Here is a 25,753-nt window from a genome sequence, read left to right as displayed (position 1 = left end):
TTATCTCTCCTGTTAGAGGCTCCCCAGTTATATCTTGTGTTAGAGGCTCCCCAGTTATCTCTCCTGTTAGAGGCTCCCCAGTTAACTCATGTGTTAGAGGCTCCCCAGTTATCTCTCCTGTTTGAGGCTCCCCAGTTAACTCTCATGTTAGAGGCTCCCCAGTTATCTCGACCTGTTAGAGGCTCCCCAGTTATCTGTTGTCTTAGAGGCTCCCCAGTTACCTCTTGTGTTAGAGGCTCCCCAGTTAACTCTCCTGTTAGAGGCTCCCCAGTTAACTCTCCTGTTAGAGGCTTCCCAGTTATCTCTCCTGTTAGAGGCTCCCCAGTTAACTCTCATGTTAGAGGCTCCCCAGTTATCTCTCCTGTTAGAGGCTCCCCAGTTAACTCTCCTGTTAGAGGCTTCCCAGTTATCTCTCCTGTTAAAGGCTTCCCAGTTATCTCTCCTGTTAGAGGCTGACCAGTTATCTCTCCTGTTAGAGGCTGACCAGTTATCTCTCCTGTTAGAGGCTCCCAGGTTATCTCTCCACCCCCCTGTGTGTGTTCCCTACAGGTTGTTGCTTTAGTTTAGGGAAACGTGTCCAGACTGGCAGGGAAATGTAAACTTGTGTACTCATTGATTCCACTCTTACGACTTGTTAGCAGCACACACCAGGGCTACATCCCAAATGTCATCCTATTCCCTATTTAGTCATCTTATGCCCTTTTGACCAGGGCCCACAGGGCTCTGCACTATATAAAGAATGCTATTTGGGATGCATAGAGATGATGTTGAAACCAAGCAGCTGAAGCCTAACTTGTTATTCATAAATTGCACAACAAGCTGTCAATAGGAACAGTGCGAGATAAGCTTGTTGGCTTCCCTGTAGAGCCAACTTCTCTGGGCTTTGAGAAGAGAACTCAGCCTGCGTCCAAAATGGCACTATATTCCCTATATAGTGCACTACTTTTGACCAGGGCACACAGGGCTAGGGAATAGGGTACCATTCGGGACACTTATTCAGAGCTCAGAAACAGTAGGGAGAGGGCTTTCACAGCCAAGCAGGGACTTTACATGTCTGCTCTCAGCCAGCCTAACACTGTAACGCTGCAGCTGCAGCTCAATTCAAAATGTGTCCAATGTTTAACAAACATCTTAGAAACAGTTTAGAGGCGCAACCTGTGCTATATCAGAGAGAGGGGACATCGATCTGGAGGAGAACAATTTATAATCAAAAGCTGCACTGTGTTGGACCCAAGGCTGTTTTGTATGGTGCAGGTAGTCAGCTACCCAAAGAGGAAGAGGATGTTCAGCCATGTTTAATCAGCCGGGAGACAGGCCCAGACCCAAGGTAAAGAGAGAACAAATGAAAGAGAATGTTTTAGAGAGAAGTGGAGAAAGAATGAATAGTGAGAGAAATTGGTTTAGAGAAAAATAGAAAGAGTATTAACGATTTAGAAAGCAAGAACAACATAGAAGAAGACATAAATGGAGAGAGAGATGGAAAGAAGAGTGCAGGTGTGAGAGAAGGATCACCAGCAAAGTGGTACTTACTGAGTCTGGGTCACTGAAGGATCACCAGCGAAGTGGTACTTAATCAAATCAAATCAAATCAAATTTTATTTGTCACATTCACATGGTTAGCAGATGTTAATGCAAGTGTAGCGAAATGCTTGTGCTTCTAGTTCCGACAATGCAGTAATAACCAACAAGTAATCTAACTAACAATTCCAAAACTACTGTCTTATACACACAAGTGTAAGGGGATAAAGAATATGTACATAAAGATATATGAATGAGTGATGGTACAGAGCAGCATAGGCAAGATACAGTAGATGGTATCGAGTACAGTATATACATATGAGATGAGTATGTAAACAAAGTGGCATAGATAAAGTGGCTAGTGATACATGTATTACATAAAGATGCAGTAGATGATATAGAGTACAGTATATACGTATATATATATATATATGAGATGAATAATGTAGGGTATGTAAACATTATATTAGGTACCATTGTTTAAAGTGGCTAGTGATATATTTTACTTCCTTTCCCATCAATTCCCATTATTAAAGTGGCTGGAGTTGAGTCAGTGTGTTGGCAGCAGCCCCTCAATGTTAGTGGTGGCTGTTTAACAGTCTGATGGCCTTGAGATAGAAGCTGTTTTTCAGTCTCTCGGTCCCAGCTTTGATGCACCTGTACTGACCTCGCATTCTGGATGATAGCGGTGAACAGGCAGTGGCTCAGGTGGTTGTTGTCCTTGATGATCTTTATGGCCTTCCTGTAACATCGGGTGGTGTAGGTGTCCTGGAGGGCAGGTAGTTTGCCCCCGGTGATGCGTTGTGCAGACCTCACTACCCTCTGGAGAGCCTTACGGTTGTGGGCGGAGCAGTTGCCCTACCAGGCGGTGATACAGCCCGCCAGGATGCTCTCGATTGTGCATCTGTAGAAGTTTGTGAGTGCTTTTGGTGACAAGCCAAATTTCTTCAGCCTCCTGAGGTTGAAGAGGCGCTGCTGCGCCTTCTTCACGATGCTGTCTGTGTGGGTGGACCAATTCAGTTTGTCTGTGATGTGTATGCCGAGGAACTTAAAACTTACTACCCTCTCCACTACTGTTCCATTGATATGGATAGGGGTGTGTTCCCTCTACTGTTTCCTGAAGTCCACAATCATTTCCTTAGTTTTGTTGACGTTGAGTGTGAGGTTATTGTCTTGACACCACACTCCGAGGGCCCTCCCCTCCTCCCTGTAGGCCGTCTCATCGTTGTTGGTAATCAAGCCTACCACTGTTGTGTCGTCCGCAAACTTGATGATTGAGTTGGAGGCGTGTGTGGCCACGCAGTCGTGGGTGAACAGGGAGTACAGGAGAGGGCTCAGAACGCACCCTTGTGGGGCCCCAGTGTTGAGGATCAGCGAGGTGGAGATGTTGTTGCCTACCCTCACCATCTGGGGGCGGCCCGTCAGGAAGTCCAGTACCCAGTTGCACAGGGCGGGGTCGAGACCCAGGGTCTCGAGCTTGATGACGAGCTTGGAGAGTACTATGGTGTTAAATGCCAAGCTGTAGTCGATGAACAGAGTGACCCAGAATGAGTCTGGGTCACTGAAGGATCACCAGCGGAGTGGTACTTACTGAGTCTGGGTCACTGAAGGATCACCAGCGGAGTGGTACTTTATGAGTCTGGGTCACTGAAGGATCACCAGCGGAGTGGTACTTACTGAGTCTGGGTCACTGAAGGATCACCAGCGGAGTGGTACTTTATGAGTCTGGGTCACTGAAGGATCACCAGCGGAGTGGTACTTACTGAGTCTGGGTCACTGAAGGATTACCAGCGGAGTGGTACTTACTGAGTCTGGGTCACTGAAGGATTACCAGCGGAGTGGTACTTACTGAGTCTGGGTCACTGAAGGATCACCAGCGGAGTGGTACTTTATGAGTCTGGGTCACTGAAGGATCACCAGCGGAGTGGTACTTACTGAGTCTGGGTCACTGAAGGATTACCAGCGGAGTGGTACTTACTGAGTCTGGGTCACTGAAGGATCACCAGCGGAGTGGTACTTACTGAGTCTGGGTCACTGAAGGATTACCAGCGGAGTGGTACTTACTGAGTCTGGGTCACTGAAGGATTACCAGCGGAGTGGTACTTACTGAGTCTGGGTCACTGAAGGATCACCAGCGGAGTGGTACTTTATGAGTCTGGGTCACTGAAGGATCACCAGCGGAGTGGTACTTACTGAGTCTGGGTCACTGAAGGATTACCAGCGGAATGGTACTTACTGAGTCTGGATCACTGAAGGATCACCAGCAGAATGGTACTTACTGAGTCTGGATCACTGAAGGATCACCAGCAGAATGGTACTTACTGAGTCTGGGTCACTGAAGGATCACCAGCAGAATGGTACTTACTGAGTCTGGGTCACTGAAGGACACTTGTTCTGAAAAGCGCACTTTGGGCGGGTTGGTTCTCAGATGGGCCTTCTTAGCTGCACTTATAAAGGCTGACTTAGGTGACTAGAAGAGAGGAAAGACAAAGACATTTAGGGTTTATTAACAGCATTAACAATTCATATTAAGCAAATTAGAAAAGTTTTCATTACATTTTTTGCTTTGAAACCATATTGTTATGTTTGGCAAAAACTTGATTTAGTTAGATGGTTAAATAATTGGGACGTTTTACATGAAAGTTTAATTACATGCCTGGCTGAACATGAGTCTGTAATTACAAAGGCAACAAAAAGACTAAGTGTTTGTGCATCATTTAACCTTTATTTAACCAGGCAAGTCAGTTAAGATCAAATTCTTATTTACAATGACGGCCTAGGAACAGTGGGTTAACTGCCTTGTTCAGAACGACAGATTTTTGTCAGCTCGGGGATTCAATCTAGCAACCTTTCTATTACTGGCCCAAAACTCTAACCACTAGGCTACCTGCCGCCCCAACAGTGCTTTTGAAACAGACTGTTGATACGAGAAATCCCAGTAGTACAGTTGCCATGCAGCCTATAGAGGTGATTGTGTTCAGTAGCACTGCACTGGGAAGGGTTATGGTTCTATGTGGAACCTTAATGACTCAAAGAACCCTTTGAGCCCAATGGTTATTTTAAGTTAAAAAAAGTGTTTATTCTTTTTTTTAGTGATAATTAAAGGTTATGAAGTGATGTAAAGTACTTAAGTAAAAATACTTCATTTTTTAATTTATTTTAATTTCCCGTTTATTTAACCAGGTAGGCTAGTTGAGAACAAGTTCTCATTTGCAACTGCGGCCTAGCCAAGATAAAGCATAGCAATTAGACACAAACAACAACACAGAGTTACACATGGAATAAACAAAACATAGACAATAATACAGTAGAACAAAAGAAAACAAAAAGTCTATATACACTGAGTGCAAATGAGGTAAAATAAGGGAGTAAAGGCAATAAATAGGCCGTGGTGGAGAAGTAATTACATTATATAGCAATTAAACACTGGAATGGTAGATTGGCGAGTCGGCCCGAGAATTGAACCCTGTGGCACACCCATAGAGACTGTCAGAGGACCGGACAACAGTCCCTCCGATTTGACACACTGAACTCTATCAGAGAAGTAGTTGGTAAACCAAGCGAGGCAATCATTTGAGAAACCAAGGCTGTCGAGTCTGCCAATAAGAATGTTGTGATTGACAGAGTTGAAAGCCTTGGCCAGGTCGGTGAATACGGCTGCACAGTAATGTCTCTTATCGATGGCGGTTATGATGTCGTTTAGGACCTTGAGTGTGGCTGAGGTGCACCCATGACCAGCTCTGAAACCAGATTGCATAGCGGAGAAGGTATGGTGGGATTCGAAATGGTCAGTAATATGTTTGTTGACTTGGCTTTTGAAGACCTTAGAAAGACAGGGTAGGATAGATATAGGTCTGTAGCAGTTTGGGTCTAGAGTGTCACCCCCTTTGAAGAGGGGGATGACCGCAGCAGCTTTCCAATCTTTGGGAATCTCAGACGATATGAAAGAGAGGTTGAACAGGCTAGTAATTGGGGTTGCAACAATTTCGGCAGATATTTTTTAGAAAGAGAGGGTCCAGATTGTCTAGCCGGCTGATTTGTAGGGGTCCAGATTTTGCAGCTCTTTAAAAAAACATCAGCTATCTGGATTTGGGTGAAGTAGAAATGGTGGGGGCTTTGGCGGGTTGCTGTGGAGGGTGCCGGGCAGTTGACCGGGGTAGGGGAAGCCAAGTAGAAAGCATGGCCAGTCGTAGAGAAATGCTTATTGAAATGTTCAATTATAGTGGATTTATCGGTGGTCCTACTTAAAGTCCTGCTAAAGTCGTATTTTTGTGTATCTGTACGTTACTGTACTATTTATATTTTTGACAACTTTAACTTTTATTCCACTACATTCCTAAAGAAAATAATGTACTTTTTACTCCATACATTTTCCTGGACACCCAAAAGTACTAGTTACATGTTGAATGTTTAGCAGGACAGGACAATGGTGCAATTCACACACTCATCAAGAGAACATCCCTGGTCACACCTACTGCCTCTGATCTGACTGACTCAATAAACACAAATTCTTCACTTGTAAATTATGTCAGAGTGTTGGAGTGTGCCCCTGGCTATCTGTAAATGATGTCAGAGTGTTGAAGTGTGCCCCTGGCTATCTGTAAATGATGTCAGAGTGTTGAAGTGTGCCCCTGGCTATCTGTAAATTATGTCAGAGTGTTGAAGTGTGCCCCTGGCTATCTGTAAATTATGTCAGAGTGTTGGAGAGTGCCCCTGGCTATCTGTAAATTATGTCAGAGTGTTGGAATGTGCCCCTGGCTATCTGTAAATGATGTCAGAGTGTTGGAGTGTGCCCCTGGCTATCTGTAAATGATGTCAGAGTGTTGGAGTGTGCACCTGGCTATCTATAAATGATGTCAGGGTGTTGGAGTGTGCCCCTGGCTATCTGTAAATGATGTCAGAGTGTTGAAGTGTGTCCCTAGCTATCTGTAAATGATGTCAGAGTGTTGAAGTGTGCCCCTGGCTATCTGTAAATGATGTCAGAGTGTTGAAGTGTGCCCCTAGCTATCTGTAAATTATGTCATAGTGTTCAAGTGTGCCCCTGGCTATCTGTAAATGATGTCAGAGTGTTGAAGTGTGCCCCTGGCTATCTGTAAATGATGTCAGAGTGTTGAAGTGTGACCCTAGCTATCTGTAAATGATGTCAGAGTGTTGAAGTGTGCCCCTGGCTATCTGTAAATGATGTCAGAGTGTTGACGTGTGACCCTAGCTATCTGTAAATGATGTCAGAGTGTTGAAGTGTGCCCCTGGCTATCTGTAAATAATGTCAGAGCGTTGAAGTGTGCCCCTGGCTATCTGTAAATGATGTCAGAGTGTTGAAGTGTGTCCCTAGCTATCTGTAAATGATGTCAGAGTGTTGATGTGTGACCCTAGCTATCTGTAAATGATGTCAGAGTGTTGAAGTGTGCCGCTGGCTATCTGTAAATGATGTCAGAGTGTTGAAGTGTGCCCCTAGCTATCTGTAAATGATGTCAGAGTGTTGATGTGTGCCCCTGGCTATCTGTAAATGATGTCAGAGTGTTAAAGTGTGCCCCTGGCTATCTGTAAATGATGTCAGAGTGTTAAAGTGTGCCCCTGGCTATCTGTAAATGATGTCAGAGTGTTGATGTGTGACCCTAGCTATCTGTAAATGATGTCAGAGTGTTAAAGTGTGCCCCTGGCTATCTGTAAATGATGTCAGAGTGTTGAAGTGTGCCCCTAGCTATCTGTAAATGATGTCAGAGTGTTGAAGTGTGACCCTAGCTATCTGTACATGATGTCAGAGTGTTGATGTGTGACCCTAGCTATCTGTAAATGATGTCAGAGTGTTGATGTGTGACCCTAGCTATCTGTAAATGATGTCAGAGTGTTGAAGTGTGCCCCTGGCTATCTGTAAATTATGTCAGAGTGTTGAAGTGTGCCCCTGGCTATCTGTAAATTATGTCAGAGTGTTGGAGAGTGCCCCTGGCTATCTGTAAATTATGTCAGAGTGTTGGAGTGTGCCCCTGGCTATCTGTAAATGATGTCAGAGTGTTGGAGTGTGCCCCTGGCTATCTGTAAATGATGTCAGAGTGTTGGAGTGTGCACCTGGCTATCTATAAATGATGTCAGGGTGTTGGAGTGTGCCCCTGGCTATCTGTAAATGATGTCAGAGTGTTGAAGTGTGTCCCTAGCTATCTGTAAATGATGTCAGAGTGTTGAAGTGTGCCCCTGGCTATCTGTAAATGATGTCAGAGTGTTGAAGTGTGCCCCTAGCTATCTGTAAATGATGTCATAGTGTTCAAGTGTGCCCCTGGCTATCTGTAAATGATGTCAGAGTGTTGAAGTGTGCCCCTGGCTATCTGTAAATGATGTCAGAGTGTTGAAGTGTGACCCTAGCTATCTGTAAATGATGTCAGAGTGTTGAAGTGTGCCCCTGGCTATCTGTAAATGATGTCAGAGTGTTGACGTGTGACCCTAGCTATCTGTAAATGATGTCAGAGTGTTGAAGTGTGCCCCTGGCTATCTGTAAATAATGTCAGAGTGTTGAAGTGTGCCCCTGGCTATCTGTAAATGATGTCAGAGTGTTGAAGTGTGTCCCTAGCTATCTGTAAATGATGTCAGAGTGTTGATGTGTGACCCTAGCTATCTGTAAATGATGTCAGAGTGTTGAAGTGTGCCCCTGGCTATCTGTAAATGATGTCAGAGTGTTGAAGTGTGCCCCTAGCTATCTGTAAATGATGTCAGAGTGTTGATGTGTGCCCCTGGCTATCTGTAAATGATGTCAGAGTGTTAAAGTGTGCCCCTGGCTATCTGTAAATGATGTCAGAGTGTTAAAGTGTGCCCCTGGCTATCTGTAAATGATGTCAGAGTGTTGATGTGTGACCCTAGCTATCTGTAAATGATGTCAGAGTGTTAAAGTGTGCCCCTGGCTATCTGTAAATGATGTCAGAGTGTTGAAGTGTGCCCCTAGCTATCTGTAAATGATGTCAGAGTGTTGATGTGTGACCCTAGCTATCTGTAAATGATGTCAGAGTGTTGAAGTGTGTCCCTAGCTATCTGTAAATGATGTCAGAGTGTTGAAGTTTGCCCCTAGCTATCTGTAAATTATGTCAGAGTGTTGAAGTGTGCCCCTAGCTATCTGTAAATGATGTCAGAGTGTTGAAGTGTGCCCCTGGCTATCTGTAAATAATGTCAGAGTGTTGAAGTGTGCCCCTGGCTATCTGTAAATGATGTCAGAGTGTTGAAGTGTGTCCCTAGCTATCTGTAAATGATGTCAGAGTGTTGATGTGTGACCCTAGCTATCTGTAAATGATGTCAGAGTGTTGAAGTGTGCCCCTGGCTATCTGTAAATGATGTCAGAGTGTTGAAGTGTGCCCCTAGCTATCTGTAAATGATGTCAGAGTGTTGATGTGTGCCCCTGGCTATCTGTAAATGATGTCAGAGTGTTAAAGTGTGCCCCTGGCTATCTGTAAATGATGTCAGAGTGTTAAAGTGTGCCCCTGGCTATCTGTAAATGATGTCAGAGTGTTGATGTGTGACCCTAGCTATCTGTAAATGATGTCAGAGTGTTAAAATGTGCCCCTGGCTATCTGTAAATGATGTCAGAGTGTTGAAGTGTGCCCCTAGCTATCTGTAAATGATGTCAGAGTGTTGAAGTGTGACCCTAGCTATCTGTAAATGATGTCAGAGTGTTGATGTGTGACCCTAGCTATCTGTAAATGATGTCAGAGTGTTGATGTGTGACCCTAGCTATCTGTAAATGATGTCAGAGTGTTGAAGTGTGCCCCTGGCTATCTGTAAATTATGTCAGAGTGTTGAAGTGTGCCCCTAGCTATCTGTAAATGATGTCAGAGTGTTGAAGTGTGCCCCTAGCTATCTGTAAATGATGTCAGAGTGTTGATGTGTGACCCTAGCTATCTGTAAATGATGTCACAGTGTTGAAGTGTGCCCCTAGCTATCTGTAAATGATGTCAGAGTGTTGAAGTGTGCCCCTAGCTATCTGTAAATGATGTCAGAGTGTTGAAGTGTGACCCTAGCTATCTGTAAATGATGTCAGAGTGTTGAAGTGTGTCCCTAGCTATCTGTAAATGATGTCAGAGTGTTGAAGTGTGCCCCTGGCTATCTGTAAATGATGTCAGAGTGTTGAAGTGTGCCCCTAGCTATCTGTAAATGATGTCAGAGTGTTGATGTGTGCCCCTGGCTATCTGTAAATGATGTCAGAGTGTTGAAGTGTGACCCTAGCTATCTGTAAATGATGTCAGAGTGTTGAAGTGTGCCCCTGGCTATCTGTAAATGATGTCAGAGTGTTGAAGTGTGCCCCTAGCTATCTGTAAATGATGTCAGAGTGTTGATGTGTGCCCCTGGCTATCTGTAAATGATGTCAGAGTGTTAAAGTGTGCCCCTGGCTATCTGTAAATGATGTCAGAGTGTTAAAGTGTGCCCCTGGCTATCTGTAAATGATGTCAGAGTGTTGATGTGTGACCCTAGCTATCTGTAAATGATGTCAGAGTGTTAAAGTGTGCCCCTGGCTATCTGTAAATGATGTCAGAGTGTTGAAGTGTGCCCCTAGCTATCTGTAAATGATGTCAGAGTGTTGATGTGTGACCCTAGCTATCTGTAAATGATGTCAGAGTGTTGAAGTGTGACCCTAGCTATCTGTAAATGATGTCAGAGTGTTGATGTGTGACCCTAGCTATCTGTAAATGATGTCAGAGTGTTGATGTGTGACCCTAGCTATCTGTAAATGATGTCAGAGTGTTGAAGTGTGCCCCTGGCTATCTGTAAATTATGTCAGAGTGTTGAAGTGTGCCCCTAGCTATCTGTAAATGATGTCAGAGTGTTGAAGTGTGCCCCTAGCTATCTGTAAATGATGTCAGAGTGTTGATGTGTGACCCTAGCTATCTGTAAATGATGTCACAGTGTTGAAGTGTGCCCCTAGCTATCTGTAAATGATGTCAGAGTGTTGAAGTGTGCCCCTAGCTATCTGTAAATGATGTCAGAGTGTTGAAGTGTGCCCCTAGCTATCTGTAAATTATGTCAGATTGTTGAAGTGTGCCCCTAGCTATCTGTAAATGATGTCAGAGTGTTGAAGTGTGCCCCTAGCTATCTGTAAATGATGTCAGAGTGTTGAAGTGTGCCCCTGGCTATCTGTAAATGATGTCAGAGTGTTGATGTGTGCCCCTAGCTATCTGTAAATGATGTCAGAGTGTTGAAGTGTGACCCTAGCTATCTGTAAATGATGTCAGAGTGTTGAAGTGTGTCCCTAGCTATCTGTAAATGATGTCAGAGTGTTGATGTGTGCCCCTAGCTATCTGTAAATGATGTCAGAGTGTTAAAGTGTGCCCCTGGCTATCTGTAAATGATGTCAGAGTGTTGAAGTGTGCCCCTAGCTATCTGTAAATGATGTCAGAGTGTTGATGTGTGACCCTAGCTATCTGTAAATGATGTCAGAGTGTTGAAGTGTGACCCTAGCTATCTGTACATGATGTCAGAGTGTTGATGTGTGACCCTAGCTATCTGTAAATGATGTCAGAGTGTTGATGTGTGACCCTAGCTATCTGTAAATGATGTCAGAGTGTTGAAGTGTGCCCCTGGCTATCTGTAAATTATGTCAGAGTGTTGAAGTGTGCCCCTGGCTATCTGTAAATTATGTCAGAGTGTTGGAGAGTGCCCCTGGCTATCTGTAAATTATGTCAGAGTGTTGGAGTGTACCCCTGGCTATCTGTAAATGATGTCAGAGTGTTGGAGTGTGCCCCTGGCTATCTGTAAATGATGTCAGAGTGTTGGAGTGTGCACCTGGCTATCTGTAAATAATGTCAGAGTGTTGAAGTGTGCCCCTGGCTATCTGTAAATGATGTTAGAGTGTTGAAGTGTGCCCCTAGCTATCTGTAAATGATGTCAGAGTGTTGATGTGTGCCCCTGGCTATCTGTAAATGATGTCAGAGTGTTAAAGTGTGCCCCTGGCTATCTGTAAATGATGTCAGAGTGTTAAAGTGTGCCCCTGGCTATCTGTAAATGATGTCAGAGTGTTGATGTGTGACCCTAGCTATCTGTAAATGATGTCAGAGTGTTAAAATGTGCCCCTGGCTATCTGTAAATGATGTCAGAGTGTTGAAGTGTGCCCCTAGCTATCTGTAAATGATGTCAGAGTGTTGAAGTGTGACCCTAGCTATCTGTAAATGATGTCAGAGTGTTGATGTGTGACCCTAGCTATCTGTAAATGATGTCAGAGTGTTGATGTGTGACCCTAGCTATCTGTAAATGATGTCAGAGTGTTGAAGTGTGCCCCTGGCTATCTGTAAATTATGTCAGAGTGTTGAAGTGTGCCCCTAGCTATCTGTAAATGATGTCAGAGTGTTGAAGTGTGCCCCTAGCTATCTGTAAATGATGTCAGAGTGTTGATGTGTGACCCTAGCTATCTGTAAATGATGTCACAGTGTTGAAGTGTGCCCCTAGCTATCTGTAAATGATGTCAGAGTGTTGAAGTGTGCCCCTAGCTATCTGTAAATGATGTCAGAGTGTTGAAGTGTGACCCTAGCTATCTGTAAATGATGTCAGAGTGTTGAAGTGTGTCCCTAGCTATCTGTAAATGATGTCAGAGTGTTGAAGTGTGCCCCTGGCTATCTGTAAATGATGTCAGAGTGTTGAAGTGTGCCCCTAGCTATCTGTAAATGATGTCAGAGTGTTGATGTGTGCCCCTGGCTATCTGTAAATGATGTCAGAGTGTTGAAGTGTGACCCTAGCTATCTGTAAATGATGTCAGAGTGTTGAAGTGTGCCCCTGGCTATCTGTAAATGATGTCAGAGTGTTGAAGTGTGCCCCTAGCTATCTGTAAATGATGTCAGAGTGTTGATGTGTGCCCCTGGCTATCTGTAAATGATGTCAGAGTGTTAAAGTGTGCCCCTGGCTATCTGTAAATGATGTCAGAGTGTTAAAGTGTGCCCCTGGCTATCTGTAAATGATGTCAGAGTGTTGATGTGTGACCCTAGCTATCTGTAAATGATGTCAGAGTGTTAAAGTGTGCCCCTGGCTATCTGTAAATGATGTCAGAGTGTTGAAGTGTGCCCCTAGCTATCTGTAAATGATGTCAGAGTGTTGATGTGTGACCCTAGCTATCTGTAAATGATGTCAGAGTGTTGAAGTGTGACCCTAGCTATCTGTAAATGATGTCAGAGTGTTGATGTGTGACCCTAGCTATCTGTAAATGATGTCAGAGTGTTGATGTGTGACCCTAGCTATCTGTAAATGATGTCAGAGTGTTGAAGTGTGCCCCTGGCTATCTGTAAATTATGTCAGAGTGTTGAAGTGTGCCCCTAGCTATCTGTAAATGATGTCAGAGTGTTGAAGTGTGCCCCTAGCTATCTGTAAATGATGTCAGAGTGTTGATGTGTGACCCTAGCTATCTGTAAATGATGTCACAGTGTTGAAGTGTGCCCCTAGCTATCTGTAAATGATGTCAGAGTGTTGAAGTGTGCCCCTAGCTATCTGTAAATGATGTCAGAGTGTTGAAGTGTGCCCCTAGCTATCTGTAAATTATGTCAGATTGTTGAAGTGTGCCCCTAGCTATCTGTAAATGATGTCAGAGTGTTGAAGTGTGCCCCTAGCTATCTGTAAATGATGTCAGAGTGTTGAAGTGTGCCCCTGGCTATCTGTAAATGATGTCAGAGTGTTGATGTGTGCCCCTAGCTATCTGTAAATGATGTCAGAGTGTTGAAGTGTGACCCTAGCTATCTGTAAATGATGTCAGAGTGTTGAAGTGTGTCCCTAGCTATCTGTAAATGATGTCAGAGTGTTGATGTGTGCCCCTAGCTATCTGTAAATGATGTCAGAGTGTTAAAGTGTGCCCCTGGCTATCTGTAAATGATGTCAGAGTGTTGAAGTGTGCCCCTAGCTATCTGTAAATGATGTCAGAGTGTTGATGTGTGACCCTAGCTATCTGTAAATGATGTCAGAGTGTTGAAGTGTGACCCTAGCTATCTGTACATGATGTCAGAGTGTTGATGTGTGACCCTAGCTATCTGTAAATGATGTCAGAGTGTTGATGTGTGACCCTAGCTATCTGTAAATGATGTCAGAGTGTTGAAGTGTGCCCCTGGCTATCTGTAAATTATGTCAGAGTGTTGAAGTGTGCCCCTGGCTATCTGTAAATTATGTCAGAGTGTTGGAGAGTGCCCCTGGCTATCTGTAAATTATGTCAGAGTGTTGGAGTGTACCCCTGGCTATCTGTAAATGATGTCAGAGTGTTGGAGTGTGCCCCTGGCTATCTGTAAATGATGTCAGAGTGTTGGAGTGTGCACCTGGCTATCTATAAATGATGTCAGGGTGTTGGAGTGTGCCCCTGGCTATCTGTAAATGATGTCAGAGTGTTGAAGTGTGTCCCTAGCTATCTGTAAATGATGTCAGATTGTTGAAGTGTGCCCCTGGCTATCTGTAAATGATGTCAGAGTGTTGAAGTGTGCCCCTAGCTATCTGTAAATGATGTCATAGTGTTCAAGTGTGCCCCTGGCTATCTGTAAATGATGTCAGAGTGTTGAAGTGTGCCCCTGGCTATCTGTAAATGATGTCAGAGTGTTGAAGTGTGACCCTAGCTATCTGTAAATGATGTCAGAGTGTTGAAGTGTGCCCCTGGCTATCTGTAAATGATGTCAGAGTGTTGACGTGTGACCCTAGCTATCTGTAAATGATGTCAGAGTGTTGAAGTGTGCCCCTGGCTATCTGTAAATAATGTCAGAGTGTTGAAGTGTGCCCCTGGCTATCTGTAAATGATGTCAGAGTGTTGAAGTGTGTCCCTAGCTATCTGTAAATGATGTCAGAGTGTTGATGTGTGACCCTAGCTATCTGTAAATGATGTCAGAGTGTTGAAGTGTGCCCCTGGCTATCTGTAAATGATGTCAGAGTGTTGAAGTGTGCCCCTAGCTATCTGTAAATGATGTCAGAGTGTTGATGTGTGCCCCTGGCTATCTGTAAATGATGTCAGAGTGTTAAAGTGTGCCCCTGGCTATCTGTAAATGATGTCAGAGTGTTAAAGTGTGCCCCTGGCTATCTGTAAATGATGTCAGAGTGTTGATGTGTGACCCTAGCTATCTGTAAATGATGTCAGAGTGTTAAAGTGTGCCCCTGGCTATCTGTAAATGATGTCAGAGTGTTGAAGTGTGCCCCTAGCTATCTGTAAATGATGTCAGAGTGTTGATGTGTGACCCTAGCTATCTGTAAATGATGTCAGAGTGTTGAAGTGTGTCCCTAGCTATCTGTAAATGATGTCAGAGTGTTGAAGTGTGCCCCTAGCTATCTGTAAATTATGTCAGAGTGTTGAAGTGTGCCCCTAGCTATCTGTAAATGATGTCAGAGTGTTGAAGTGTGCCCCTGGCTATCTGTAAATAATGTCAGAGTGTTGAAGTGTGCCCCTGGCTATCTGTAAATGATGTCAGAGTGTTGAAGTGTGTCCCTAGCTATCTGTAAATGATGTCAGAGTGTTGATGTGTGACCCTAGCTATCTGTAAATGATGTCAGAGTGTTGAAGTGTGCCCCTGGCTATCTGTAAATGATGTCAGAGTGTTGAAGTGTGCCCCTAGCTATCTGTAAATGATGTCAGAGTGTTGATATGTGCCCCTGGCTATCTGTAAATGATGTCAGAGTGTTAAAGTGTGCCCCTGGCTATCTGTAAATGATGTCAGAGTGTTAAAGTGTGCCCCTGGCTATCTGTAAATGATGTCAGAGTGTTGATGTGTGACCCTAGCTATCTGTAAATGATGTCAGAGTGTTAAAGTGTGCCCCTGGCTATCTGTAAATGATGTCAGAGTGTTGAAGTGTGCCCCTAGCTATCTGTAAATGATGTCAGAGTGTTGAAGTGTGACCCTAGCTATCTGTAAATGATGTCAGAGTGTTGATGTGTGACCCTAGCTATCTGTAAATGATGTCAGAGTGTTGATGTGTGACCCTAGCTATCTGTAAATGATGTCAGAGTGTTGAAGTGTGCCCCTGGCTATCTGTAAATTATGTCAGAGTGTTGAAGTGTGCCCCTAGCTATCTGTAAATGATGTCAGAGTGTTGAAGTGTGCCCCTAGCTATCTGTAAATGATGTCAGAGTGTTGATGTGTGACCCTAGCTATCTGTAAATGATGTCACAGTGTTGAAGTGTGCCCCTAGCTATCTGTAAATGATGTCAGAGTGTTGAAGTGTGCCCCTAGCTATCTGTAAATGATGTCAGAGTGTTGAAGTGTGCCCCTAGCTATCTGTAAATTATGTCAGATTGTTGAAGTGTGCCCCTAGCTATCTGTAAATGATGTCAGAGTGTTGAAGTGTGCCCCTAGCTATCTGTAAATGATGTCAGAGTGTTGAAGTGTGCCCCTGGCTATCTGTAAATGATGTCAGAGTGTTGATGTGTGCCCCTAGCTATCTGTAAATGATGTCAGAGTGTTGAAGTGTGACCCTAGCTATCTGTAAATGATGTCAGAGTGTTGAAGTGTGTCCCTAGCTATCTGTAAATGATGTCAGAGTGTTGAAGTGTGCCCCTGGCTATCTGTAAATGATGTCAGAGTGTTGAAGTGTGCCCCTAGCTATCTGTAAATGATGTCAGAGTGTTGATGTGTGCCCCTGGCTATCTGTAAATGATGTCAGAGTGTTGATGTGTGCCCCTGGCTATCTGTAAATGATGTCAGAGTGTTAAAGTGTGCCCCTGGCTATCTGTAAATGATGTCAGAGTGTTGATGTGTGCCCCTGGCTATCTGTAAATGATGTCAGAGTGTTAAAGTGTGCCCCTGGCTATCTGTAAATGATGTCAGAGTGTTAAAGTGTGCCCCTGGCTATCTGTAAATGATGTCAGAGTGTTGATGTGTGACCCTAGCTATCTGTAAATGATGTCAGAGTGTTAAAATGTGCCCCTGGCTATCTGTAAATGATGTCAGAGTGTTGAAGTGTGCCCCTAGCTATCTGTAAATGATGTCAGAGTGTTGAAGTGTGACCCTAGCTATCTGTAAATGATGTCAGAGTGTTGATGTGTGACCCTAGCTATCTGTAAATGATGTCAGAGTGTTGATGTGTGACCCTAGCTATCTGTAAATGATGTCAGAGTGTTGAAGTGTGCCCCTGGCTATCTGTAAATTATGTCAGAGTGTTGAAGTGTGCCCCTAGCTATCTGTAAATGATGTCAGAGTGTTGAAGTGTGCCCCTAGCTATCTGTAAATGATGTCAGAGTGTTGATGTGTGACCCTAGCTATCTGTAAATGATGTCACAGTGTTGAAGTGTGCCCCTAGCTATCTGTAAATGATGTCAGAGTGTTGAAGTGTGCCCCTAGCTATCTGTAAATGATGTCAGAGTGTTGAAGTGTGCCCCTAGCTATCTGTAAATTATGTCAGATTGTTGAAGTGTGCCCCTAGCTATCTGTAAATGATGTCAGAGTGTTGAAGTGTGCCCCTAGCTATCTGTAAATGATGTCAGAGTGTTGAAGTGTGCCCCTGGCTATCTGTAAATGATGTCAGAGTGTTGATGTGTGCCCCTAGCTATCTGTAAATGATGTCAGAGTGTTGAAGTGTGACCCTAGCTATCTGTAAATGATGTCAGAGTGTTGAAGTGTGTCCCTAGCTATCTGTAAATGATGTCAGAGTGTTGAAGTGTGCCCCTGGCTATCTGTAAATGATGTCAGAGTGTTGAAGTGTGCCCCTAGCTATCTGTAAATGATGTCAGAGTGTTGATGTGTGCCCCTGGCTATCTGTAAATGATGTCAGAGTGTTGAAGTGTGACCCTAGCTATCTGTAAATGATGTCAGAGTGTTGAAGTGTGCCCCTGGCTATCTGTAAATGATGTCAGAGTGTTGAAGTGTGCCCCTAGCTATCTGTAAATGATGTCAGAGTGTTGATGTGTGCCCCTGGCTATCTGTAAATGATGTCAGAGTGTTAAAGTGTGCCCCTGGCTATCTGTAAATGATGTCAGAGTGTTAAAGTGTGCCCCTGGCTATCTGTAAATGATGTCAGAGTGTTGATGTGTGACCCTAGCTATCTGTAAATGATGTCAGAGTGTTAAAGTGTGCCCCTGGCTATCTGTAAATGATGTCAGAGTGTTGAAGTGTGCCCCTAGCTATCTGTAAATGATGTCAGAGTGTTGATGTGTGACCCTAGCTATCTGTAAATGATGTCAGAGTGTTGAAGTGTGACCCTAGCTATCTGTAAATGATGTCAGAGTGTTGATGTGTGACCCTAGCTATCTGTAAATGATGTCAGAGTGTTGATGTGTGACCCTAGCTATCTGTAAATGATGTCAGAGTGTTGAAGTGTGCCCCTGGCTATCTGTAAATTATGTCAGAGTGTTGAAGTGTGCCCCTAGCTATCTGTAAATGATGTCAGAGTGTTGAAGTGTGCCCCTAGCTATCTGTAAATGATGTCAGAGTGTTGATGTGTGACCCTAGCTATCTGTAAATGATGTCACAGTGTTGAAGTGTGCCCCTAGCTATCTGTAAATGATGTCAGAGTGTTGAAGTGTGCCCCTAGCTATCTGTAAATGATGTCAGAGTGTTGAAGTGTGCCCCTAGCTATCTGTAAATTATGTCAGATTGTTGAAGTGTGCCCCTAGCTATCTGTAAATGATGTCAGAGTGTTGAAGTGTGCCCCTAGCTATCTGTAAATGATGTCAGAGTGTTGAAGTGTGCCCCTGGCTATCTGTAAATGATGTCAGAGTGTTGATGTGTGCCCCTAGCTATCTGTAAATGATGTCAGAGTGTTGAAGTGTGACCCTAGCTATCTGTAAATGATGTCAGAGTGTTGAAGTGTGTCCCTAGCTATCTGTAAATGATGTCAGAGTGTTGATGTGTGCCCCTAGCTATCTGTAAATGATGTCAGAGTGTTAAAGTGTGCCCCTGGCTATCTGTAAATGATGTCAGAGTGTTGAAGTGTGCCCCTAGCTATCTGTAAATGATGTCAGAGTGTTGATGTGTGACCCTAGCTATCTGTAAATGATGTCAGAGTGTTGAAGTGTGACCCTAGCTATCTGTACATGATGTCAGAGTGTTGATGTGTGACCCTAGCTATCTGTAAATGATGTCAGAGTGTTGATGTGTGACCCTAGCTATCTGTAAATGATGTCAGAGTGTTGAAGTGTGCCCCTGGCTATCTGTAAATTATGTCAGAGTGTTGAAGTGTGCCCCTGGCTATCTGTAAATTATGTCAGAGTGTTGGAGAGTGCCCCTGGCTATCTGTAAATTATGTCAGAGTGTTGGAGTGTACCCCTGGCTATCTGTAAATGATGTCAGAGTGTTGGAGTGTGCCCCTGGCTATCTGTAAATGATGTCAGAGTGTTGGAGTGTGCACCTGGCTATCTATAAATGATGTCAGGGTGTTGGAGTGTGCCCCTGGCTATCTGTAAATGATGTCAGAGTGTTGAAGTGTGTCCCTAGCTATCTGTAAATGATGTCAGAGTGTTGAAGTGTGCCCCTGGCTATCTGTAAATGATGTCAGAGTGTTGAAGTGTGCCCCTAGCTATCTGTAAATGATGTCATAGTGTTCAAGTGTGGCCCTGGCTATCTGTAAATGATGTCAGAGTGTTGAAGTGTGCCCCTGGCTATCTGTAAATGATGTCAGAGTGTTGAAGTGTGACCCTAGCTATCTGTAAATGATGTCAGAGTGTTGAAGTGTGCCCCTGGCTATCTGTAAATGATGTCAGAGTGTTGACGTGTGACCCTAGCTATCTGTAAATGATGTCAGAGTGTTGAAGTGTGCCCCTGGCTATCTGTAAATAATGTCAGAGTGTTGAAGTGTGCCCCTGGCTATCTGTAAATGATGTCAGAGTGTTGAAGTGTGTCCCTAGCTATCTGTAAATGATGTCAGAGTGTTGATGTGTGACCCTAGCTATCTGTAAATGATGTCAGAGTGTTGAAGTGTGCCCCTGGCTATCTGTAAATGATGTCAGAGTGTTGAAGTGTGCCCCTAGCTATCTGTAAATGATGTCAGAGTGTTGATGTGTGCCCCTGGCTATCTGTAAATGATGTCAGAGTGTTAAAGTGTGCCCCTGGCTATCTGTAAATGATGTCAGAGTGTTAAAGTGTGCCCCTGGCTATCTGTAAATGATGTCAGAGTGTTGATGTGTGACCCTAGCTATCTGTAAATGATGTCAGAGTGTTAAAGTGTGCCCCTGGCTATCTGTAAATGATGTCAGAGTGTTGAAGTGTGCCCCTAGCTATCTGTAAATGATGTCAGAGTGTTGATGTGTGACCCTAGCTATCTGTAAATGATGTCAGAGTGTTGAAGTGTGTCCCTAGCTATCTGTAAATGATGTCAGAGTGTTGAAGTGTGCCCCTAGCTATCTGTAAATTATGTCAGAGTGTTGAAGTGTGCCCCTAGCTATCTGTAAATGATGTCAGAGTGTTGAAGTGTGCCCCTGGCTATCTGTAAATAATGTCAGAGTGTTGAAGTGTGCCCCTGGCTATCTGTAAATGATGTCAGAGTGTTGAAGTGTGTCCCTAGCTATCTGTAAATGATGTCAGAGTGTTGATGTGTGACCCTAGCTATCTGTAAATGATGTCAGAGTGTTGAAGTGTGCCCCTGGCTATCTGTAAATGATGTCAGAGTGTTGAAGTGTGCCCCTAGCTATCTGTAAATGATGTCAGAGTGTTGATGTGTGCCCCTGGCTATCTGTAAATGATGTCAGAGTGTTAAAGTGTGCCCCTGGCTATCTGTAAATGATGTCAGAGTGTTGATGTGTGACCCTAGCTATCTGTAAATGATGTCAGAGTGTTAAAGTGTGCCCCTGGCTATCTGTAAATGATGTCAGAGTGTTGAAGTGTGCCCCTAGCTATCTGTAAATGATGTCAGAGTGTTGAAGTGTGCCCCTAGCTATCTGTAAATGATGTCAGAGTGTTGATGTGTGACCCTAGCTATCTGTAAATGATGTCACAGTGTTGAAGTGTGCCCCTAGCTATCTGTAAATGATGTCAGAGTGTTGAAGTGTGCCCCTAGCTATCTGTAAATGATGTCAGAGTGTTGAAGTGTGCCCCTAGCTATCTGTAAATTATGTCAGATTGTTGAAGTGTGCCCCTAGCTATCTGTAAATGATGTCAGAGTGTTGAAGTGTGCCCCTAGCTATCTGTAAATGATGTCAGAGTGTTGAAGTGTGCCCCTGGCTATCTGTAAATGATGTCAGAGTGTTGATGTGTGCCCCTAGCTATCTGTAAATGATGTCAGAGTGTTGAAGTGTGACCCTAGCTATCTGTAAATGATGTCAGAGTGTTGAAGTGTGTCCCTAGCTATCTGTAAATGATGTCAGAGTGTTGAAGTGTGCCCCTGGCTATCTGTAAATGATGTCAGAGTGTTGAAGTGTGCCCCTAGCTATCTGTAAATGATGTCAGAGTGTTGATGTGTGCCCCTGGCTATCTGTAAATGATGTCAGAGTGTTGAAGTGTGACCCTAGCTATCTGTAAATGATGTCAGAGTGTTGAAGTGTGCCCCTGGCTATCTGTAAATGATGTCAGAGTGTTGAAGTGTGCCCCTAGCTATCTGTAAATGATGTCAGAGTGTTGATGTGTGCCCCTGGCTATCTGTAAATGATGTCAGAGTGTTAAAGTGTGCCCCTGGCTATCTGTAAATGATGTCAGAGTGTTAAAGTGTGCCCCTGGCTATCTGTAAATGATGTCAGAGTGTTGATGTGTGACCCTAGCTATCTGTAAATGATGTCAGAGTGTTAAAGTGTGCCCCTGGCTATCTGTAAATGATGTCAGAGTGTTGAAGTGTGCCCCTAGCTATCTGTAAATGATGTCAGAGTGTTGATGTGTGACCCTAGCTATCTGTAAATGATGTCAGAGTGTTGAAGTGTGACCCTGGCTATCTGTAAATGATGTCAGAGTGTTGATGTGTGACCCTAGCTATCTGTAAATGATGTCAGAGTGTTGATGTGTGACCCTAGCTATCTGTAAATGATGTCAGAGTGTTGAAGTGTGCCCCTGGCTATCTGTAAATTATGTCAGAGTGTTGAAGTGTGCCCCTAGCTATCTGTAAATGATGTCAGAGTGTTGATGTGTGACCCTAGCTATCTGTAAATGATGTCACAGTGTTGAAGTGTGCCCCTAGCTATCTGTAAATGATGTCAGAGTGTTGAAGTGTGCCCCTAGCTATCTGTAAATGATGTCAGAGTGTTAAAGTGTGCCCCTGGCTATCTGTAAATGATGTCAGAGTGTTGATGTGTGACCCTAGCTATCTGTAAATGATGTCAGAGTGTTAAAGTGTGCCCCTGGCTATCTGTAAATGATGTCAGAGTGTTGAAGTGTGCCCCTAGCTATCTGTAAATGATGTCAGAGTGTTGATGTGTGACCCTAGCTATCTGTAAATGATGTCAGAGTGTTGAAGTGTGTCCCTAGCTATCTGTAAATGATGTCAGAGTGTTGAAGTGTGCCCCTAGCTATCTGTAAATTATGTCAGAGTGTTGAAGTGTGCCCCTAGCTATCTGTAAATGATGTCAGAGTGTTGAAGTGTGCCCCTGGCTATCTGTAAATAATGTCAGAGTGTTGAAGTGTGCCCCTGGCTATCTGTAAATGATGTCAGAGTGTTGAAGTGTGTCCCTAGCTATCTGTAAATGATGTCAGAGTGTTGATGTGTGACCCTAGCTATCTGTAAATGATGTCAGAGTGTTGAAGTGTGCCCCTGGCTATCTGTAAATGATGTCAGAGTGTTGAAGTGTGCCCCTAGCTATCTGTAAATGATGTCAGAGTGTTGATGTGTGCCCCTGGCTATCTGTAAATGATGTCAGAGTGTTAAAGTGTGCCCCTGGCTATCTGTAAATGATGTCAGAGTGTTGATGTGTGACCCTAGCTATCTGTAAATGATGTCAGAGTGTTAAAGTGTGCCCCTGGCTATCTGTAAATGATGTCAGAGTGTTGAAGTGTGCCCCTAGCTATCTGTAAATGATGTCAGAGTGTTGAAGTGTGACCCTAGCTATCTGTAAATGATGTCAGAGTGTTGATGTGTGACCCTAGCTATCTGTAAATGATGTCAGAGTGTTGATGTGTGACCCTAGCTATCTGTAAATGATGTCAGAGTGTTGAAGTGTGCCCCTGGCTATCTGTAAATTATGTCAGAGTGTTGAAGTGTGCCCCTAGCTATCTGTAAATGATGTCAGAGTGTTGAAGTGTGCCCCTAGCTATCTGTAAATGATGTCAGAGTGTTGATGTGTGACCCTAGCTATCTGTAAATGATGTCACAGTGTTGAAGTGTGCCCCTAGCTATCTGTAAATGATGTCAGAGTGTTGAAGTGTGCCCCTAGCTATCTGTAAATGATGTCAGAGTGTTGAAGTGTGCCCCTAGCTATCTGTAAATTATGTCAGATTGTTGAAGTGTGCCCCTAGCTATCTGTAAATGATGTCAGAGTGTTGAAGTGTGCCCCTAGCTATCTGTAAATGATGTCAGAGTGTTGAAGTGTGCCCCTGGCTATCTGTAAATGATGTCAGAGTGTTGATGTGTGCCCCTAGCTATCTGTAAATGATGTCAGAGTGTTGAAGTGTGACCCTAGCTATCTGTAAATGATGTCAGAGTGTTGAAGTGTGTCCCTAGCTATCTGTAAATGATGTCAGAGTGTTGAAGTGTGCCCCTGGCTATCTGTAAATGATGTCAGAGTGTTGAAGTGTGCCCCTAGCTATCTGTAAATGATGTCAGAGTGTTGATGTGTGCCCCTGGCTATCTGTAAATGATGTCAGAGTGTTGAAGTGTGACCCTAGCTATCTGTAAATGATGTCAGAGTGTTGAAGTGTGCCCCTGGCTATCTGTAAATGATGTCAGAGTGTTGAAGTGTGCCCCTAGCTATCTGTAAATGATGTCAGAGTGTTGATGTGTGCCCCTGGCTATCTGTAAATGATGTCAGAGTGTTAAAGTGTGCCCCTGGCTATCTGTAAATGATGTCAGAGTGTTAAAGTGTGCCCCTGGCTATCTGTAAATGATGTCAGAGTGTTGATGTGTGACCCTAGCTATCTGTAAATGATGTCAGAGTGTTAAAGTGTGCCCCTGGCTATCTGTAAATGATGTCAGAGTGTTGAAGTGTGCCCCTAGCTATCTGTAAATGATGTCAGAGTGTTGATGTGTGACCCTAGCTATCTGTAAATGATGTCAGAGTGTTGAAGTGTGACCCTGGCTATCTGTAAATGATGTCAGAGTGTTGATGTGTGACCCTAGCTATCTGTAAATGATGTCAGAGTGTTGATGTGTGACCCTAGCTATCTGTAAATGATGTCAGAGTGTTGAAGTGTGCCCCTGGCTATCTGTAAATTATGTCAGAGTGTTGAAGTGTGCCCCTAGCTATCTGTAAATGATGTCAGAGTGTTGATGTGTGACCCTAGCTATCTGTAAATGATGTCACAGTGTTGAAGTGTGCCCCTAGCTATCTGTAAATGATGTCAGAGTGTTGAAGTGTGCCCCTAGCTATCTGTAAATGATGTCAGAGTGTTGAAGTGTGCCCCTAGCTATCTGTAAATGATGTCACAGTGTTGAAGTGTGCCCCTAGCTATCTGTAAATGATGTCAGAGTGTTGATGTGTGACCCTAGCTATCTGTAAATGATGTCAGAGTGTTGAAGTGTGCCCCTGGCTATCTGTAAATTATGTCAGAGTGTTGAAGTGTGCCCCTGGCTATCTGTAAATTATGTCAGAGTGTTGGAGAGTGCCCCTGGCTATCTGTAAATTATGTCAGAGTGTTGGAGTGTACCCCTGGCTATCTGTAAATGATGTCAGAGTGTTGGAGTGTGCCCCTGGCTATCTGTAAATGATGTCAGAGTGTTGGAGTGTGCACCTGGCTATCTATAAATGATGTCAGGGTGTTGGAGTGTGCCCCTGGCTATCTGTAAATGATGTCAGAGTGTTGAAGTGTGTCCCTAGCTATCTGTAAATGATGTCAGAGTGTTGAAGTGTGCCCCTGGCTATCTGTAAATGATGTCAGAGTGTTGAAGTGTGCCCCTAGCTATCTGTAAATGATGTCATAGTGTTCAAGTGTGGCCCTGGCTATCTGTAAATGATGTCAGAGTGTTGAAGTGTGCCCCTGGCTATCTGTAAATGATGTCAGAGTGTTGAAGTGTGACCCTAGCTATCTGTAAATGATGTCAGAGTGTTGAAGTGTGCCCCTGGCTATCTGTAAATGATGTCAGAGTGTTGACGTGTGACCCTAGCTATCTGTAAATGATGTCAGAGTGTTGAAGTGTGCCCCTGGCTATCTGTAAATAATGTCAGAGTGTTGAAGTGTGCCCCTGGCTATCTGTAAATGATGTCAGAGTGTTGAAGTGTGTCCCTAGCTATCTGTAAATGATGTCAGAGTGTTGATGTGTGACCCTAGCTATCTGTAAATGATGTCAGAGTGTTGAAGTGTGCCCCTGGCTATCTGTAAATGATGTCAGAGTGTTGAAGTGTGCCCCTAGCTATCTGTAAATGATGTCAGAGTGTTGATGTGTGCCCCTGGCTATCTGTAAATGATGTCAGAGTGTTAAAGTGTGCCCCTGGCTATCTGTAAATGATGTCAGAGTGTTAAAGTGTGCCCCTGGCTATCTGTAAATGATGTCAGAGTGTTGATGTGTGACCCTAGCTATCTGTAAATGATGTCAGAGTGTTAAAGTGTGCCCCTGGCTATCTGTAAATGATGTCAGAGTGTTGAAGTGTGCCCCTAGCTATCTGTAAATGATGTCAGAGTGTTGATGTGTGACCCTAGCTATCTGTAAATGATGTCAGAGTGTTGAAGTGTGTCCCTAGCTATCTGTAAATGATGTCAGAGTGTTGAAGTGTGCCCCTAGCTATCTGTAAATTATGTCAGAGTGTTGAAGTGTGCCCCTAGCTATCTGTAAATGATGTCAGAGTGTTGAAGTGTGCCCCTGGCTATCTGTAAATAATGTCAGAGTGTTGAAGTGTGCCCCTGGCTATCTGTAAATGATGTCAGAGTGTTGAAGTGTGTCCCTAGCTATCTGTAAATGATGTCAGAGTGTTGATGTGTGACCCTAGCTATCTGTAAATGATGTCAGAGTGTTGAAGTGTGCCCCTGGCTATCTGTAAATGATGTCAGAGTGTTGAAGTGTGCCCCTAGCTATCTGTAAATGATGTCAGAGTGTTGATGTGTGCCCCTGGCTATCTGTAAATGATGTCAGAGTGTTAAAGTGTGCCCCTGGCTATCTGTAAATGATGTCAGAGTGTTGATGTGTGACCCTAGCTATCTGTAAATGATGTCAGAGTGTTAAAGTGTGCCCCTGGCTATCTGTAAATGATGTCAGAGTGTTGAAGTGTGCCCCTAGCTATCTGTAAATGATGTCAGAGTGTTGAAGTGTGACCCTAGCT

The 25,753-nt window shown here is 43.9% G+C and overlaps 1 protein-coding gene across 4 annotated transcripts in view; it reads right to left on the bottom strand.

Annotated features, from left to right (window-relative positions):
• The window catches only part of frmpd3 (FERM and PDZ domain containing 3), a 329,892-nt gene that overhangs the window by 41,817 nt on the left and 262,322 nt on the right, over window positions 1-25,753 (bottom strand). For all 4 annotated transcript variants that reach the window (XM_064955254.1, XM_064955252.1, XM_064955253.1 and 1 more), the window contains one exon: window positions 3,884-3,988. In XM_064955254.1, coding sequence (XP_064811326.1) covers window positions 3,884-3,988 — 105 coding nt within the window. The remainder of the gene's footprint in view (window positions 1-3,883; window positions 3,989-25,753) is intronic.

The sequence above is a fragment of the Oncorhynchus masou genome, chromosome 32 (assembly GCF_036934945.1).
Source record: "Oncorhynchus masou masou isolate Uvic2021 chromosome 32, UVic_Omas_1.1, whole genome shotgun sequence".
Lineage (NCBI taxonomy): Eukaryota > Metazoa > Chordata > Actinopteri > Salmoniformes > Salmonidae > Oncorhynchus > Oncorhynchus masou.
This window is presented reverse-complemented; position numbering and strand designations above follow the sequence as displayed.